Raw genomic sequence first — 19372 nt, 5'->3', positions numbered from 1 at the left:
TAAAGAGGGCCTAGAAAGACTTAGCAGGAGCCAAGCCTATAGGCAATAGGGAGGAAGAACCTCTGAAACTGTAATGCCAGCCTCTCAGGGACTTCAAAAACTAAAAAGGACTTATTCCTTCATCCCATCCTCAGTGTATTTTCCAAGTTACTTCACCTTCCTCCACCTCCCTCTTCCCCTTTATTTATTTATTTATTTTTAAAATAATTGCAAGTTTCACCCCACTCTACTATGAAAACAGAAATACAAACATCTCAGTAAGGAAACAAGAGACTCCTTTTCTCAATCTTTGGAGGGGAAAAGAACACTGAACTGCATGTTTGTCAAATACTGGAATCAGTGTCAAAACTAAGAGAAAGGAAAAGAAAACAGTGGAACATGAAAATAAAATATATTATTAATGTCACAGAACTAGAAGTTGTTGCCCAAGACAATACAAGACTTCACTAAGAGCACAGCTGAAACGTGCAATATATATTTTACTTACACATACATTCCACATCTTACCTTTACTAACAGCATAGTCTTGCATACTGATCCACAGGCTCCTTGCAGGCTCTTTTGTACAACCCAAGGCCAAATCAACATAGACAGTAATCTCAGGTCTCAGCTTATAATCAAACGGCTTCTGTTCCTCGTTTCCAGACAGGGCCACTTCTAATAAGGAGCTCATGCATTTGTCTAACAGAAGGGAAACATTTAAAGATTAAACTCCATAAATTTTGAGGATTACATGCATCCATTTTGAAAGGCATACAAACATATTTCACTCTCCACACTATTCCAGAATAAATAAATTAATAAACCAATTACCATACCTTATTGTCTGACTACAGACTCTCACTAGATATTTAGTTACAATTTATATAAAGTTCATGAAGATCTAGAAGCATTATCCTCTGCTTTAATATCACAATCTTGCATCATTAATTCTCTCTGATGTACAACCACCTCTAACATGCCTGGCTGGGATGACTACACATGCTTGGAAGGTATGACTAGAAACAGCAGTGCTGAATGCTTTCAATGCTTCTAGTAAATGAGAAGAATTTGGTTTTAATCATGTTTTCAATTAATAAAGATTTCACTTGCTAAGCAGAATACAATTTAACATAATATTTTTAATGAAGAATATGAACAATTAATTGTATATGAAACAATGGAGCCCCTGATTTTTCTGTTAAATGCCAAATACCTAAGAATAAAGCAAATTAATTTAGTGAAGTTTGCATTACTTCTTTCACTGAGAAACTGTTGAATACTTTAATTATCTCTGTGGATTTCCAATACTCTTTGTAAACTATAGCAAATACTTAAATAGCCATTTTCCAACTTCTGGTATTAAGCTAAACAAACAAAAGAGCTGAAATACAAACTCTATGAACAGAGACTTACTCAAATATGACCAAGAAACTTCAAAAGAGAACACAAATATTCACAGTGACAGTTAGGTTTCTGTATTTAACAGCTTACCTAAATGAGGAATATCCATTTCAACTCCATCGCTGAAAAGTGGAGTTTTCAACCAATACGCTGTATCTTGCTCCTCAGCGGACACTGGAGGTCCTTGAAGCATGCCACCAAGACACCGCCCAATAAGTAAAGCCACAGTTCTCTCTAGATCTACAAGCCATACCCAGGACTGGGCAGGCTGTGGTAAGGACACTCCAGCAGGATCAATTAATTCAGGTCCACCTAAAAGCATTAGCAATGAATCACTAAATCCATCACTGTTGCCCCGATGTTAAAGCCAACTCCACAATTAGTAAAATTAATTGCAGGTCTTGTAACATTTCCCAGTTAATAACAATTGATTTGCCCCTCTTTGTCAACAACTTGTAAACTGAAGGAAAAGCAGATAGGACAAACTGATCACTTCACTGATCACTTCACATTTCAGTCTTATCAGCAGCAGAAGACATAACCATCCACGACACAGACGCTCATTCTCAAAGCTTAAATTAGGCATGTTCAACACATGGATCACATGCAGCATGAGACAGCTAGTAATGCAGCCTGCTTTGACAACACCATGGTGGTGGCTCTTCCCTGCCAAGCAGCCCCAGGCACACTTCCACAACTCAGCAACAACCAAACCATCAGTGTGCTATTAACACTGTCTCAGCTGAAACCAGGACAAGGGAAGGGCACAGTGTGGTGCTAACTTCATGTCTTGTGCCCACCACATCCACTCAGTCAATATCTCCTATATTGCTCTTGCATTCCCAAAGACATCAGCATATGTCCCAGGCTGCACAGTAAAGAGATCTGCCCACAGCTCAAAATATTTCACAGCAAGATAAAACACTTCAGAATTTAAAACTGAGATGCAGTAAGACACTATGCTTAAAAAAGCAGTTTTTAATAGAAATTAAGTTTTCCACTATAAAAAGTGATATCACAAAGTCATCATCAAACCGTTAAGTTTGGAAAAGACCTCTTTTCCAAGCAACTCCAATCACTGATTCATCCCCACCATGCCCACTAAATCATATCCCTAAGTGTTATATTTCCAAATTTCATAGAATCATTAAGATTGGAAAAGACCACTTAGATCATCTAGTCCATATTTTAAAGCACTTGGTATGGCTGTAGGCATGAGGTTGCCAGAAGCACAAGACCTAATTTGGGGCAGGATTACAAATTCTGCACCATGATTTTATTTGGATAAGGTGAAGCCCAGCACCCCTGTGGCACTGCTCAGCTCCCAGCAGGACTGACATCTGCTTGGGCTGCAGGATGAATCATAGGGACAACAGACAGCAGGACAAGGCCATGCCGCTTCCCATCTGCTGCCACTCACAGCTCAGAGCCAGCAGAAAACAGGGCTGCCTCCTCCAAATGCAGCCCTGAGGACATACTAAGGACACGTTCATCTGCCTTACAGGCCTCCAGCTGATGAACAAACAACAGAAACACCTTCCCATCAACCTAGGATATGCTATTCTTTATCTTTCATATTAGAGGTGTGTTACTTATTACACTTACCATGAAGCGGCCACTGTAACTCTTGATCTTCAAGAAGTGCTGCAGCAGGTAAGAGTCTATTAAGACGATCCAGAGGTGGCAACAGATCTAGCAGATAACTCAGCAAAGGCCGAGCTACTGACACAGGCAGTAACAATAAAGAGTTGACAATCTGAGACAGCATACTACCAGCTGCAGACACATAAATTACATCTAGAGAGAAAAAAAAAACCAACCCCTAATTAGAATCTGGAATTGAATTGTATTACAGGCACAATAAAACAAGAATGGCACAAAAATACCTCAGATATCTCAGTAAGTCTCAAAAGCAAATTCTGAATTGGAGAGTTTATTTAATAACCATAAACACATTCCATATTTTCCTTTTGCACTTTTCAGCAATTAAAAAACTGTATGTTAAAAAACAGTACTCTAAACCAAATATTACTGAAATTATAATATAATTTTTTTTTGTTTCCCTATATGCAAAATGTCTTAACAAAACATGAACTTGATGCTATGCTTGAGTAATGCAAATAACTTCTATCTTTGAAGAAACTTGAGATGCTTATATTGTGCGGGTGTGAGGAAAATAAGGTTTTTATTATTCTAATCTAAACAAACAAGAACTGTCCTAAGCTGCCAATCCTGCCATTGCTCATTTTTTTCATGAACATTTACCTCTCAGTTTTTCCCCAACACTACCATTCCAAGAGCTTTCCTTAAGCAGCGTTGCAGAACGTGAATAGATGTCTGTAGCATGAGGTAACAGAAGCTGAAGGTGTTTATGAAGCAGTGCCACACTGCTGGAATTCTAGAAGGAAATAACCATCAAATATAAATATACAAATATACATAATAATATGCAAATATTTAAGGAGTTCATTATTTCTATCAGTTTTGTTTTCAAATACTCAGAAAATGTTGCATAGCAATTTTTAACATTCTGATAGTCGTGCTCTTTGAGGCAGTTTTTCCCCCTTTGAAATACAGACAAGATACATACTTCACTAACACTGTTGATGTGACAAAAAGCCAGCAACTGTTTCTGCAGAGAACATAAAAGCTCATGAAGATGAGCAGGTTGGCTGTTTTCTGATGATGATGCACCCAGTAAAAATTTATCACTGTTTTTCTCCAGTTCTCCAAAGGCTTGATCCTATTAGACAAAAGGAAAAAAAAAAACAAAACCTCACTCTCTTCAAGAAGCTTTTTTTTACTTTCAACTATTGAGAATTATTATTACTAACAAGTAAAAACTGGATAAAATAACTCACTCCCAACTCTGACCCCCAAATCACACTGTGTTCAAATAAGTAATATTTCTTAAGATACCAAAATATTTTAGATCAGAAACCTTCCTAGCATCATCTAGGATGGCAGTATGAGGAACAGAAGGTAGGTGGCTGCTTAACCTCCTTGCAAATTCTATGGTAAAAATGGAGTCAGTTTCAAGTAGAAAACTGAAAGTAGCTGGATGTATACGACTGCTGAACATCCACAGAACAGAACTAAAAGTTACCAGCCCTAACCCTCAGCATACAGTGGTATTATGCTGGAGAAGTAAACAGCTCTATTTCTTTTCTCCATTACATTTTACTGGCTAGTTGAATAAAAAGGTGAGAGAGTCATCAATTACACTTATGCTCCCCTTAACTGTTCATCAGCCAACACTATTCTACTGCTAAGAACAATAACACATTTGACACACTACAATAAGATGGCTGACCTGTACTTGATGAACTACTGTAAGGCAGATTGCTCAGCGTCAAGTTAATCAAACAGACTTACATTCTCAGCTTCTTTCTCTGATTGCTGGCATTGTACTGATATAAAAGGATTCCATAAAGCAATCTACCTATACTTGATGCGCTACCTTGTATCTACCAAAAAGTTTTGCAGCCACAAGTAACACGAATAGGTACTTTTCTCTGATATGAAATCAACTACATTTATCTAAGCCAGGTTAAACAAAAAATACCACTACAAGATCATGAGACTGATGATGTTAGAAGAAGCCAATTACTTTTAGCCCTCTTCCAGATATACATATATGGCACTGCTGCTTTAGATAAACCAAAAGAATACTGTTTTCTGGAAGTGGGAAAGAACTTCTAAACATTCTTAATATTCTAAATTCATTACCAGCATAACAAAAATTAACTACAAAGCCACAACATACTGTATAAAATCCCAAATTTCTTAGAAGAGTCTTCATTAAGATTTCAGCTAGATGAGTATCTGGATGACTGCTCTGGACACTGTATGTTTGATCAGAGAGATTTCCATAGCTGATGCATAATGAGGAAGTTTCTGTGGTATCAGATGGTGAGCTATAGCCAAGTAAAGAGGCTACATGGGTGTGATCCTGCAAGCTTGTCAAAATAATATCCAACTGCATTCTCTGGGGAAAAGGAAAAGAAAGAAGAGTTCAGAAAAAATAAGTGTTTTGTTCATTAAGTCAAAATAATGAAATAATACTAAAAAGGCATTGGAGATAGAACACTATTTTTGTGTCTTATGGTAAAACTGTTAATCTGGAGGATTGTACCAATGAAATCTAAATGCTGTTTGTTGGGTTTTTTTTCTGCATGCCTTCAACGCCAGAAAATAGATTAAGCCTTTCAATTAGATAACTATACCCAGTAAAAATCTGAGATGGACAGAATGAAATGATACATCAGACCAATGCATTCTTTACTTATTGAGAATTATGTATGTTTTATGGTCTGTCTTTTTTTTTTTAAACAAATTTATTATTCCAGTTCTAGGAAGAAGGGATAAGAAGCATGACAGGTACAAATTAGACCAAAAGTGGCAGCAGATACAGAGTGATGGCCTTTCATTTCAGTAGCATTCACTGAAAAAAAGGACTAACAGCACACTGTAAAACCCAACCCGTTCTACTTCTTTGGGGCTTTTAGTACAAAATCAGAAATGTTCAGAAAATTACAATCAGAAGATTCCTCTTCATAGTTTCAGTATCAGCATTAATCAGTTTATTCCACAATAAAATTGATGTTATTTACAGAACTGAATAACTGGTATTCTTTATTTTTTAACTTGAGACTGCTGCAGAAGCTTCAGCTCCTAATGCCACAAAGAACAAGAACAGATGCTCCTTCTTTCCTTCCACTCGGAGAGTACTTGGCAAGTCTCCTTATCTGTGAAAATTCCTGGTCTTTACATTCATCAAAAAAGGGGAAAAGTTACAACCCACTAATATTTGCAAAGTAGAATGAAATCCACGTAGGTCAAACATTGTACTTCATAGAAAACAGTTGATTTCCTGTTTCCACAATCTAGAATCTCATTTGGACAGACTACAGAGTTAAAGTAGGGCTCTTCAATGCATTTCATCAGTAACGTGCTAACTTCACCATTCAAAATTCCATGCTGCTCTAGTGGAAGAATAGACAGCACTGCTTTCAAAATACAGCATGTTATCCCCTTGACCATACCTGTCCTTTTGACAAGCTTTCCCATCTATCAGGACCCTGGGGGAGAAGAGAGTGTAGCAATTCCATTCTCTCACGCAGAGGAGGAAGTAGCATAGTTGCTCCTACTGAGAGAGTCTCAATTACGACCTGAAAGTAAAGCAGCAGAAAATACTTCTTGGATAGGGAAAAAAAAAAAACAATCAATGTGACTGCAGCTTTAAAAAAATTCACACAGTACGTGACACACATAATACATCCAGAACATATACTGGATTTCATTTGACTGAATTGGGCATATAATCTATACAATACAGCGCACTGTTCTATTTCATTTAAGCACAATGCAAAAGGTATTTGACTACTAGTAAACGAAAGTAACTAATTAACTATCAGCATAATTTCTTCACAGCTGGTAAAAAATGCACAGAGAAACTAGAGCCTGATCCTGTAAAGCTCAAGTATCTGTATTTACAACCAGTTTCCATTATCTATATTCCTTCCTCATGTTAATTATCCTATTAACTGAAAGCTTAAGCCCTATCATTACAATCAGCAATAACTCAAACATTAGGAAGAAAAAAAAAAACGACAGCATATAGAAATTCTTAAGTAAACATCTTCCAACAGTTTTCAGATTATGAAACAGTGATAGCGATTAATTTCTTCACTGTAATGAATAGAAGAGTATCCACCAGAGTGTCACGTCTACAAAGTTAGAGTGAGAAATTTCTAATAACACACTTAAAGAAAAAAAAAAAGCTATGAAGTAAAAAGTAGATTTTTTTTTCTTTTTAATGTGAACAAAGTATTACTTACTTCTTGAATTTCATCAGGGACAGAGGAGTCCATCAGTCTAAACAATAAATTTCGAAGAGGCCCCGCCTGCCGGCCAAGAATACTGGTAGCTACACCTCCAGCCAGTGCAAGTGCAAGATGGTTTGACAGCAGCTTCAGGCACAATTTAAGAAAACTGTGATGCTCTCTGTAAGAAACACAGCAGCATTCATATTTTCTGCAGTTAGCCCTACTCATCCTCGCTGAATTGCACACTATGATTTTCATTGATTGTATTTAAACTGTTTAGGAGGTAATAAATGTAATCTTCTCTCATTATAGGAGACCACCAGATTAAAAACAAAAAGTCAAGGTATTAATTTCTGGTCATCCTTATATTTTGCAGGAAGAAAAATTTCTTAAGAATCTTTGATACTTGCAGGTGTCTGTGAGGAAGCATTCATGCTTTTGTACTTTAGAGTACAGCAATTAAAACATCAATTTTTGTGTAAAAGCTTCAAATCTGGAAAGCTGTAGCAACGATTGCTAGTGATTTGTCAAGAGATTGTTCCAGTCAACATGGTATTACTGAGATGGGCTTAGCTTGTTACACTTGATTTTCTGTCCCGCCTTCCAGAAGAAAAGGAACGAATGAATACGTACTTCTTGCATACTCCAAAGCGACATGACCTGGCTACTGTTTGTGATAAGTAGCTTCAACAACATCTAACATCCCATGTTGTGGTGATGATGAAACACCTCAACCTGCCCACAGATAACCACTGTCTGTATATCTGAAGCAAACTGCATAAACTGTGCTACTATAATTTATTGCCAAGTCCCACAGACAAATTTGTTCCTGAAAAAGATGGAACCAACCTTCTACATTTTGTTTATTCAGATGGAAAACAATCAATTATGTTTCTCTAAATAATGTGAACAAAGTCGCACGTGACCTTTAAGAGGTCTTTCAATCATTCTAAATGACTCCTACTTCTCTAGAGGTGATCAGAGACCTTGTGCTCCAAAAGTAGGAAGAAACAGCCCAACCTCACATGCAAAAAATGCTTGTAGAAAAATATGCTAATTCTGATTTAAGAGTTACAAAAATGTGCAGGTATTATATATACCTTGATGAAGGAAAAGGAAGAGGGGGAACTTCACTGTTAATTTTGTCACAATAGTGTTCAAGAAAAGAACGAAGATGTGAAAAGGTACTTTCTTCAAGGTCTACGCAATAGGGTCTGTGCCATGCCACAACTTGCCTGGAATCAAAAATCAAAGTAAGGTGATTAGTAAAATATTCCAATATTCCAATTTAAGCAGATTGAAGTGAGCACTTGAGCTTATTGACTTGTTTTTTTGTGGCTTTTTTTTTTTCTTAAAACAAACTAATATGACAAACCTGATTGTTGCAGGCAATGTACGTTCTTTTTTTTTTTCCTGTAGATATCTTCACAAATTAAACATTTTTCATTCATAAACATTTACCGCATCATGAATATAAAACCATCAAACTGGTGCAAAAGCTGATACATTCTCACAAAACTGTTTTAGTACAAACTCTAGATTATAAAGAGGTTTTGATGAAATACAGGGAGAATTAAAGGAGGTAGTAGTCTTCTCACTGTCTGACTTGATGTTTTTCAGTAAACTGGTCTTACTTTGGTCTAACAGCAAATAACAGATCTTAATTTAAATGTACTAATATCCATATTATTGGTGCTGCTAAGCTATTACTTCTTATGAACTTCAACAGTTTGAAAATAACAATAGGAAAGAGAAAGAGAAATTAAAGAGATTCTTCAGCCCAAAACATTACAAGCAGAACACTTAAAACTCATTAATGCCTTCAGGAAAGTATTACATGTATCCAAAGGGGTACTATATATTTAAATATATAAACATCCAAGTATCACCATTACCTGTCTCTTGGAAGAGCTGTCCAGGCAAGACTATGAGAGGTTCCTGCTGAAATTTGCTGAATTGAAACTCCATCTAAACCACTGACTTTCTTCGGTTTGGTAATGGGACCAGTAGAGTTTCCCTGACCACACTGCCCCATCGAATTGTTACCCCAAGCATAAACTTCATTATCTATAATTGTAAATAGAGAAGAAAACAGAATCTGAGATACAACCGTTTCTGATAAAAAAAAAAGATTACATATCTTCACACTTAGTTTATTTTTACCATGAGAAAGTGCCAAACAGTGACTGTCACCAATTGAAATATCAACTATTCTTGTAGAGGCCAGTTCCTCAATAAGTTTGGGTCTGAGAGCAGTCGCCTCAGAAGAGCCACAGCCAAGGCATGCACCACAGCCCCATGCGTAAACCTAGAGCGAACAAACCACAAAATATTAGTAACAAATTTGTACTATTGGTGATCATCAGCAATGTACTGTACAGTGCACTTTCACAATAACTCAAATTATGTTTTCAAAAAAACACAGAGTACTTTCATCACTTACATACATATAATATAATCTACATTCACTGTCCCCAAACACTCAGATTTCTGGCTACAGAGCAGATCAGCTGGGAAGGCTGTTGCAGAAACTACTACAATAAACTTCAGCATTCGTGATCCACGCTTTGAGAACACATTATCTTTGAATCATGGTGAGGTGGGAGTTCAGTTAGGTTACAAGTGCAGAAAGGTTTATTGTATCACATGCATATACATCCAGGATTCCATTTACCACCCAACATTTATCTCCAGACTCTCCTGCAATTTACTGGATTATAAATACAAAAGTCAACACGTGTATCCTAAAACACACATTTTAAGATACTACTACACTATTTAATTAGTTGGTTAGTACATTAAAAATCAAAAGCATTTTGCTGCTTTTTGCTTCCTGAATCTAATTTGGTTTTGAACTGGTCACATTTCTTGATCTAAAATAATTATTTTCTGTGGCTAATGAAGACTCTTGGGATGTGTACTTTTGCTTGAATCTGCAGAACATTCTAAATAACTCTGGCCTCTTAGAACCTTAGTACTTTTAGTCAGTCTCGCATCAGGAGCCTTACACCAGCATTCATGAACTAGCTGTACATTTTCTCAACAGCCAAAATGCTTGAAATAAACCCAACCTCTCAAATATCAAGTGCCATTGTTTGAGTGAAAACTTATTTTTGCCTACCTGTCCTGTTGATGTTAAGGCAAGTGAAGACTGGCTTCCAGCACAAACTTTTCGAATAAACATTCCTTGCAAGGCTTCTATAACTTTAGGTTTATATACCCTGTTTGTATCACCATGACCGAGTTTGCCTAAAAAAAAAAAAAGGAAAAATTACACGTGGAAAGAATTTTTAAGATATAAATGGTGACAACTGGAAAAAATTTAGATTTCTAAAAATGTCAAGGTGCATTTTTAAAATCAAGATATAAAACCATTCTTATAAAACTTGTTTTCTTTCAAATCCAACAGTTACAGACTTTAGGAAATATGTCTTTATTATGGTGTACTTATACCTACCATTATCTCCTCCTCCAAATGACCATACTGTTCTGCCATCTTTGGACAGAGCTATTGTGTGTGAACTGCCACAGGAAACCTCTCCTACATTGCTAATATCTTTTACTAAAGTTGGAATGTTGCGGCTGTTGCTGTCACCATGACCTGAAGAAAGCAGAAAAATTCATTTTCTTTTTGTGAAAATTCCTATTCTGGTCAGTAATTCCAGCAAAGTTTTGCAAAACCCACATAAACTGTAGTACCCAGAGAAGACAATTTTTGCCCACTTCTTGGAAAGAGATCTGCAGTTAGGTTAACAAACATTTCATTTTTATAAGACAAATGGCAGAGTACTTGTTCATACCGTACCACCACGAAATCACAGAACTGTGATTTAGAACTTACTTTGAAAGAAATAAAAAGAATTACTAGTATAACTGCCTTTAATGTTAGTTCATTGGGTAATTATACTTCCTAACACTGGGCAGCAAGCAGCCTAAATAGTGTAAGGAATCTTACTTGAAAGCAATTTTCTGCACAAAATCATCTGGTTTAACAGAACCAGTTTGAGAAGGGTGGTTTTATACTAGGCATGCAAGCTGTATAGCAAAGATAATGAAATAGATGGGAGCAAACTTAAGGAAAAAAAGAAGAAATATTGACTTTATTGCTTCAATTAAATTTAACTTATATGTATTAAGGTAAAAGGACATAAAGCCATTTTGGTAAACTGAATGTCAGTTTTCCCTACTGGTATCACATCATAATCGAAGACTTAATATCTTTTGCCAGTTACTCAACACTGTCCAAAAAACCATTCTACTATCACTAGACCACCTTCATCTAGAATTATGGTTTATTTTACATGTCTACTGTATACACTTAAGAGGCAATGACCATCGTATACAGTCTCATAAATGAAAGGTAACCCTTCCTGGAAAAAGAATAACAGAAGATTTATGAAATTATCTGCATCGATTTTTGCCCATACATTCACACATCCACACGTGCATATATAAGTGTGTTTAGAGGTGATGCTAAGAAAAAAGGGGAAAGATATGTACAGTATGCAGGATGCAGGAATTCTCCCAAAAGCACTTCATGGTATTTCAGAATTACCTAATCTCCCAAAGTCTCCTTCTCCCCATGTATATAGCTCTCCATCTTCTGTAACAGCAGCACTATGTCTGTATCCAGCTGACACACATACAACAACCTATGTTACATACAAAAACAAAAATATTTTCATACAAATTGAATGAGAATTTTGAAAGCTTATGCACATCTTCTCTAAGAAGGAATGTGTGAACATCTATCTCTTCACTTCTGTAGAGCAAGTACACATTTAAAGTTATCTTCACTAGCTTTATCATTTAGCACTTTATAAGCAGAAAACAATAGAGGCAAATATCTGTAAAATAGTTATGACTTATTTATCAAACAAATTTAACATAAAAACAACAGCAGCAGAGAGAAGCAAAAGCAGATGTTAAAAACACTGGCCAAAACATACACAGAAAAGGAAAATAAGGCCTTTTAGGACAGCACAACTGAAACCACTAAAAATCTGCATATGAGATTGTCGTGATGTTACAGCTAACAACAACAGTGTTCTTCTGGAATGTCGCTGCAGTTCAGCTCAGTTCAACGAGTACACAAGATTTAAGAATGTGAGAAACTTTACCAACAATGCCACTGCTGAAATCACAAGCCCACAGGCAATCAACAAATTTAAGTGCTTGGCTGAAAGAACTTCAAAGAAAACTTCAAAGAAAAGTTAAATAAAACACAGAATCTTAAGGTCTTACATATCTCAAATGTCACACAACATCTTAACTGAGCAGACCAAAAAGAGATGTGCATCTATGAAAGTCATACCTTTCCTTGCAGCGGGCCCTGAATGAGTTTGGGATATTTCTGAGTTGAACTGTTTCCGTGTCCCAGTTTTCCATAGTCACCATCACCCCAGCTGAAGACTTCCCCTTCTGTTGTAAACGCCAGAGTGTGCCCATCAGAGCCTTTTGAAGATGACACTTTTTTAATAGATCTATGAGGCTCAAAAGTCAGTTTTTTCAAAGTGGACTGGTTATTGGAATCCCCCAGTCCCAGCCTCCCATAGCTGCCTTTACCACAGGCTCTGACAGAGCCATCTGTAGAAATTACAAAAGTGCAATACTGTCCAGCTTCAATCTATAAACAAAAAGGATAAAAGGGTATTTAGGAAAAATAAAAGGTAAATCATCCATCTGTAGGTCGAAAAGTATGTATTTTCAAACAGGATATAATTTTTCTTTCCATAACCCTTTCCTATAGTGCAATGTAAAAAATTAAGGCGAATTTGTGAAGTTCAGCAAGCAATAAAATCAAAATAACTGAAAAAAATTTTACGCAGAATTTTTTCTCTTTACATAAAGGATGTAAACAGTCCTTAAGTCATCTTTTTTAATTGCATCTCTTTTACAGACTATAGAACTCAGGCTGCTTTCAGATCTCTAAAACTCATTAATGATACTTGACAGCTTTGAGGGTATATCTTCTGAAGATGAAAAAGACAGAAGTATCTGCTTGATGTCACTCATTTCCCTTCTGTGTATTAGCGTACTGTTTAGGCAGCATTTTAAAGGCACAAGTTTGCTTTATGATGCCCAATCCTGCACTTAACTGGCATAGAACTGTGCAAGTGAAGCCCATGAAAACAATTTCAGAAAATGTATCTAAATTGTCTGGTGATCCCCCAAAATGCTTTTACTTAAGTCAACACTGCAAAGTCAACACAGCAACAGAAAAGCAAACTATCCTGTGTCACGCATCAACAGAAGTGCTAAGCTGCAACCGCAGAATCTGAGAGCAGAAAAAGCATACTGTATATTGATCTTCAAAAAGCTAATTAAGGCTTCTGTGCCTGCAGCTAGCCCTGTTTGGACTTTTAAACTAGACACACTTGATGTGAAAAACACCAATGGAAAAGACAATTGAGTATTTAAGGTATCCAAGGGGAAAAAAAGAAAAACCTACAGGCAAGCAAATTCCTCTCCACAAATGCATTTCATTGCAAGTTAGATAGATAATTCAGTCACTACTGCTACATGGATATCAATCCATTTGTATCATTAAAAGAAGAAACAATCCTTTTTCCAGACAACAAAGAAGTAGTGAAATACTTCAGCAAAGTCAGTTGTGTAATCAGTTCTGGAAATCACATCCCCATTACAACTTGCACACTTAGCAATAAAGCAACATTACCCAGCTTTGTACAGTAACTATGAAGCTGTTGAGTCTTACATAATTTCAATGCTATAGATATCACCCACCGTCTGTGCATCAGAAAAACTTGGAGCAAGTTTGGGTTGCAGTATTTTCTCTTGAGTTCCTTCTACCAGTTGGTGACTGCTGTTGCTACCCCAAACATAAACTTCACAGGTTTCAGAAACAATGGGAGCATCACCCGTCTGAATGCTGTCAGGGCTGGCACACGTTCTTGAATAGTCTGATGCCATGCGACAAACCTGTTAAAAAGAGAACTATTACTCAGCAGTATTTTCATTTATTTTCCTGTAATACTAATGACTGATCCAAGTCAAATTCCCTCTCACTGTGACATTCCCTAAAACACAAGTTATCACCATATGTTGCTAACATGTTCAAATAACTTTGTCCCTCTGCATTCTTGCTTTTCACCCTTCCCTTGCCCCCCCTCTTCCGTTCCAGAATAACTCAGCAGACTGCACCATACACATGCACACGACAGCCAGATGTAATGTGTCATTTCCCGATTCATTTCATGACATACCTCTTCAAATAAACACAGAGCTGCCTCATAAAGAGAACATAAGCCATCAGATGTTCTAGTTGGCTCCCTCCATTGACTTCGATCAGCAGATGCTCCCTGCAATTTTTAAATGTTACTGTGAGAAAAATATTTCCATAGAGCAACAGTGCAATCATACAAATTACAGTAGTGATTTGTTATTAGAGTACCTGTGTCAGCTGCATGCATTTCAGGGAAACAAAAGCGTGTCAAAGACCAGTTAAAACATTCCTATTTTTAGTTTTTTGGGAAAATACCTGGGTTTACAGTTAATTTATCCTGATAATGTTTTGTTCTAAAACACATTTAATTTGTTTATGCTAAATCATAAATTACTAACCACTATTACTCTTCTTTTTACATAGACTCTGCATTTTGGTCCATAACTTTATATCCAGTGGAAAAAAAAAAAAAAAACCACAAAAAAACCACAAAAGCAACAGCTGAAGTTGCCCATCAGGACATTTAATCCAATGTAGATCCTGCTACCATCCATCAGGCTGGGAAAATCCTGGTCTGAATAAATAATTTGATGTGGCAGCTCGCTCCCTTCTTTCCATCTCACAAAAGGCACACAGGCTATGCATAGCATAGGCACAGCACGCACTGAGTTTGTGATCTGTCTTTCTTCAGTCAAAAGAATGAAACCTAACACAGCATAAAAACTACTTTATATAAACTGAATATAAATATGAAACTGAATATAAACTGAAACAAAGGATTACTTCTAACTTCCATTACTGTGTGCCTAGATTTTTTTCTATTGTTTTCAAATTGGATTTCAATAGTCTGTGCAAAGCAACTGATTTTCTAACAACTTATGCATTCTGCATCATCAGTACTCTAAATGCTGAATTTCCCAAGAAATCTTAAGATTTTTGGATTTATGTTCATTACTAAGTAATACAAACCTGAGGGGAAGAGTAGGAAATCACCAATTTGGAGAAAAAGTCCTCCCTTGTTACAGTCTGTGCTTACCAGGCAGAAACATTCTACAGCTTCTGATTGCATGTTAAGCAATAATGCCATGGTTTTAAAAAGAACATTCACCGAGGATCAGAAGTAATCATTCAACAGACAAAGCTATTCAAGTGCCTTACTCACAAACAATTCAGCCCATTTTCTTAGGGCATTAATTATTATTATGTCTTATTATTTTTTTTTACACATTGAAGAAAATTATTCAGCTAACAACTACCATACATGGCATTCAGTGTTGAGTAACTGTATTTAAAGTTAAGAATGCAGCTACATTTGCTATGTAGAAAACCCGAGGCTAGTATACCTACCAAAGATCGTCGCATCTGCATTAATATACTCATAAAGCAATCAAAGCTGATCATTCCTTCTGGACTTTGTAGCAACTTGGTTTTCTCCATGGCGTTCACGACAGCTGAAGCATTTAATGCCATTTCTATCCACTCAAGAAGGTATCGCAGGGAACCTCGCTGTGCAGCCAAGCCAAGAAGCAATTCAGAAGCTAATCTACGACCTAAAGTGTCTGCCCCAGAGTTCGGAATTGTTACTCCCTTAAGAAATGTTGTTACTTGTGATAAACAGTCCAGCCCCATTGGTGGAATCTTGCTTTCGTTTGCTAAAGATAAAGGTGGTAAAGAGCTCACAACTTCTATTGCAGTATGGATGACATCATTGCAAAGACTGAGGCCAGGTCCCGATGCCGGCATCATCCAACTTTGTCTCAGCAGTGCAAACAACAAGCTTAATCCAGTCCGAACACCCATTTCTATGAGCGCATCTGTGCTCGACCTGGGACGTTCACTGACAGAATGCACATCAGTCGACCCAGAACTGCTTTCCGGAGAATGCTGCTGTTGCTTCACCTTACCCTTATCATGATATTTATTAGAAAGTGCATAGAAGACACGCTGCAATACAAGGAGACGTTTTCGAAGTGCTCCAGCAAATGGAGAGTCTGAGCATACCATCTTAGCCAGTGCCAGCTGGCTGCTAAGAAGGGCATCCAAATAGTGGTCCTGTTCATCACTACTTAGAGATTCCCGCTCAAAATCTGGTAACTGAGGTCCTTTGAGGCACAGAACCTGCTGAGGCAATGGCACTACTTCTTTATTGCTAACTAACTTAGCATATAAGATAGAAACTCCCTCCCTTGTTGCAATAGATTCACTGTCTTCTGTGATCCAGGAGCTGTTCAGATGTTCAAGCCATTTCAGCTTCACGGGTGGGACCATCGCTGCCATGTTGGTTTACTCTTTTGCCATTAGTCCTAAAGATGAAAAAAAAATAAAATGTAAGCAGATGTACAACAGTATCTACTGAATGTACTATTCACAGTAGACCAATTCTTCAGCAAAACAAGCAGCAAAACTTTAATCCCCCTTTTTACCAAAGTTCCACCATTTTACAAATACAAGTGTGCACAAATCTGGAATTCAGATCCATCCCAGCAGCATAAGGGTCGTATAAAAAGACATTTTGCAGATAATTCTGATCTTCATTTTAAACAAGCACGTGGACTCTCTCTCACTCTCTCTCCTTTCTTAAGTAAAGTAGATATCTTAGATTCAAAGACAACATATTAAATGGTTGTAAGTTACATTATGGTGGGCCACTGAGTAACTCCATTCTGTGAATAGGATCTTCAGAGCCAAATATCCATTACTATTCCAAATAAATTTACTCTATTGAATATTACATATTACGTTATATTAAAGTATTTCATCATGTATGACTTCAATTGTATTTAAAACTTTTAGTATAGACTTTAAGAAAGGAATTGCTAACAATAAGGAGGTAGAAAGCAAACTCAGAAGTGTGCACTGCTTTATCAGGGCAGCTCAAGCTGGCTGCCAAACCAACCTGACAGCTTTCATAAGTTTTTCAAATCAAAGACATCAATGAATTTAAGTGATGGTTTTTCTAATGGCTATTTTATGGCTAAGAAAGAAAAACAAATAATGCACTTACGTGGATCCAAACTCAATTAAACATTATAATGAAATTGCTACAAAATTTCTGGAAACCCTGTGGTTACAAAGCAATCCTCTGCATTGTACCACAAAGCTTTTTTTTTTGGCTAGCACCGGTCCTTAGAATAAACCTCTGTTGTCTTTCACATTACCTGAGTCCAAATCATAGACCTGAACAAAAAAATCCTTATTTTCCTTTTTATTCCCTTGAATGACACAGGAGGAACTGAGTTCTACATTAATTGTCAAAACTACTGTTACAAAACCCATATGTGAAACTCAAATGCTTTAGTATCAACGCACTCACAGGCTCAAGGTTAACAGTTAGTTAGAAGGGAATGCATTTTCTTGTTCAGTGTTTAAAAATTCAAATCCTAAAACAAATGATCAAATGGAAAAAATACACGTTAGCCAATCACAGAACCACAGACCTTTTTGAACTTTCATCCAAGTTTATCAACCTTCAAACTAAAGTAGTGAGAAGTAATAAGATTGCTAACTTGACATTGAATAGCAAGACACGAAATCTTATAGAATTAAAAAATAAACATCTCTTCTGTATGTAGAGAACCTATCACTGGGAGACCCAAAATGAAGAAGAATGTAGTGACTCACAAAAGGATTGTGAGTCATCAGAGAGATCAGATACACACCTGAGCAATCCTCGAATGGTTGGACAAGGTCAGGGAAAGGGAACCATTCTTACACAATTTTAAAACGCCAATTAATTGGATGCCAGCTGGAAATTATGGAAATCATTTCTCTCAGTGAGATCTTGAATGCAATAAAGGCTGACACAGGAACACACAAAGACTATTCCTTTAGTCCACCTTTGCATAGGACCTAACCTGAACAGAAGACCAGGATTCTGCCTTTTAGCACAGCTAATTAAAAACAAAATAACAAAAACCCTACAAAAACAAAGAAAAACCTGGTCTAGAAATACAGCATAGAAAAGAAAGCAATGGAAACAGCAAAGTAAATCACAAAAGGGGACCGCAGGCAAATGGGTCTGAAACAATCACAAATGAACTAAGTCTGATTTTAACCAAACCCACACCCAAATGTCACAGGTACCCAAGCACAAGGTGCTGCAGGGACCAGTGTCTGCACTGTGTGGAAGTGCTGCCCTGTGAGAAACACACAAAGCTTGCATCATGACAGCACTTACTACAGCTAAGCTCTAACATGTTAAAACTCCAACACAAAACAATACAATACTCTGAATTAAGGAGAGGTTTATGCTCTTCAGTAGCCTGAACTCTTCTTGATAGCTAATTTCTAACTAGATTTTAGGTGGATGGGGAAAACCCTCTGCCACCTAGTGAGAGGACCTGCTTACTACGGCTGTAATGCTCGCAGTGCAATGCGTTACACAGAGCAGCTCAGCTATGAAAGGAGTTCCCTGAATCAACTCAGGCATTTGCTTTACATCATGTTTATTCAGCACTTAGTCTTCATTCATAAATTCCAAAATGCGTTCACATAACTCAGAAGTGAAAATAACTGTTCTTTTTCCTGAGTGCTGAATTTACTCTGCAAATGAAGACTGACTCTTGAATCTCAGCTCTCTGTAGTAACCTGCTTTCCTACAGCAACCTTCAAAAGATGCCGGTCCATTGTGAGACCAGTATTTGGTTCATCTTGGAAATAACAGGTGACATACAGCCAGATACACTGACAGCAGAGAACTGATTGGATACCATCCTGACAATGCTCTCTGAGTACCAAAGCTCTCTCTGCCACTGTTGATGAGGAAGTGCAGTATTTACATATCACTAGTAACAAGGGTTAGCACAGCTAATCAATACGCTTTATTTTCTCCAGCTCACGCCTGAGGACTACACATGTAAGGTTTACATTTGCTTCCAAGTGTAGACAAAGGCATCTTATAAGTGCAGGCAAAAAGAAAACTTTTGACTTTGAAAGCCCATGTGAACGGACTCAAATGCTTTACTCCTGATGACTA

At 37.0% G+C, this 19372-nt stretch overlaps 1 protein-coding gene across 8 annotated transcripts in view; it reads right to left on the bottom strand.

The window, feature by feature from the left end:
• The window catches only part of HERC1 (HECT and RLD domain containing E3 ubiquitin protein ligase family member 1), an 83695-nt gene that overhangs the window by 54276 nt on the left and 10047 nt on the right, over window positions 1-19372 (bottom strand). For all 8 annotated transcript variants that reach the window (XM_015872280.2, XM_015872282.2, XM_015872288.2 and 5 more), the window contains exons 2-19: window positions 15745-16700; window positions 14438-14533; window positions 13959-14153; window positions 12526-12837; window positions 11767-11863; window positions 10669-10812; window positions 10333-10460; window positions 9375-9519; window positions 9107-9278; window positions 8312-8446; window positions 7224-7389; window positions 6429-6554; window positions 5150-5371; window positions 3974-4126; window positions 3649-3781; window positions 2989-3180; window positions 1474-1695; window positions 508-681 (exon numbers count right to left, since the gene is read on the bottom strand). In XM_015872280.2, the coding sequence (XP_015727766.1) occupies window positions 508-681; window positions 1474-1695; window positions 2989-3180; window positions 3649-3781; window positions 3974-4126; window positions 5150-5371; window positions 6429-6554; window positions 7224-7389; window positions 8312-8446; window positions 9107-9278; window positions 9375-9519; window positions 10333-10460; window positions 10669-10812; window positions 11767-11863; window positions 12526-12837; window positions 13959-14153; window positions 14438-14533; window positions 15745-16674 (3742 nt within the window). In that variant the 5' untranslated portion in view covers window positions 16675-16700. The remainder of the gene's footprint in view (window positions 1-507; window positions 682-1473; window positions 1696-2988; window positions 3181-3648; window positions 3782-3973; window positions 4127-5149; window positions 5372-6428; window positions 6555-7223; window positions 7390-8311; window positions 8447-9106; window positions 9279-9374; window positions 9520-10332; window positions 10461-10668; window positions 10813-11766; window positions 11864-12525; window positions 12838-13958; window positions 14154-14437; window positions 14534-15744; window positions 16701-19372) is intronic.

This window comes from Coturnix japonica, chromosome 10 (assembly GCF_001577835.2).
Source record: "Coturnix japonica isolate 7356 chromosome 10, Coturnix japonica 2.1, whole genome shotgun sequence".
In the NCBI taxonomy this organism is placed as follows: Eukaryota; Metazoa; Chordata; class Aves; order Galliformes; family Phasianidae; genus Coturnix; species Coturnix japonica.
This window is presented reverse-complemented; position numbering and strand designations above follow the sequence as displayed.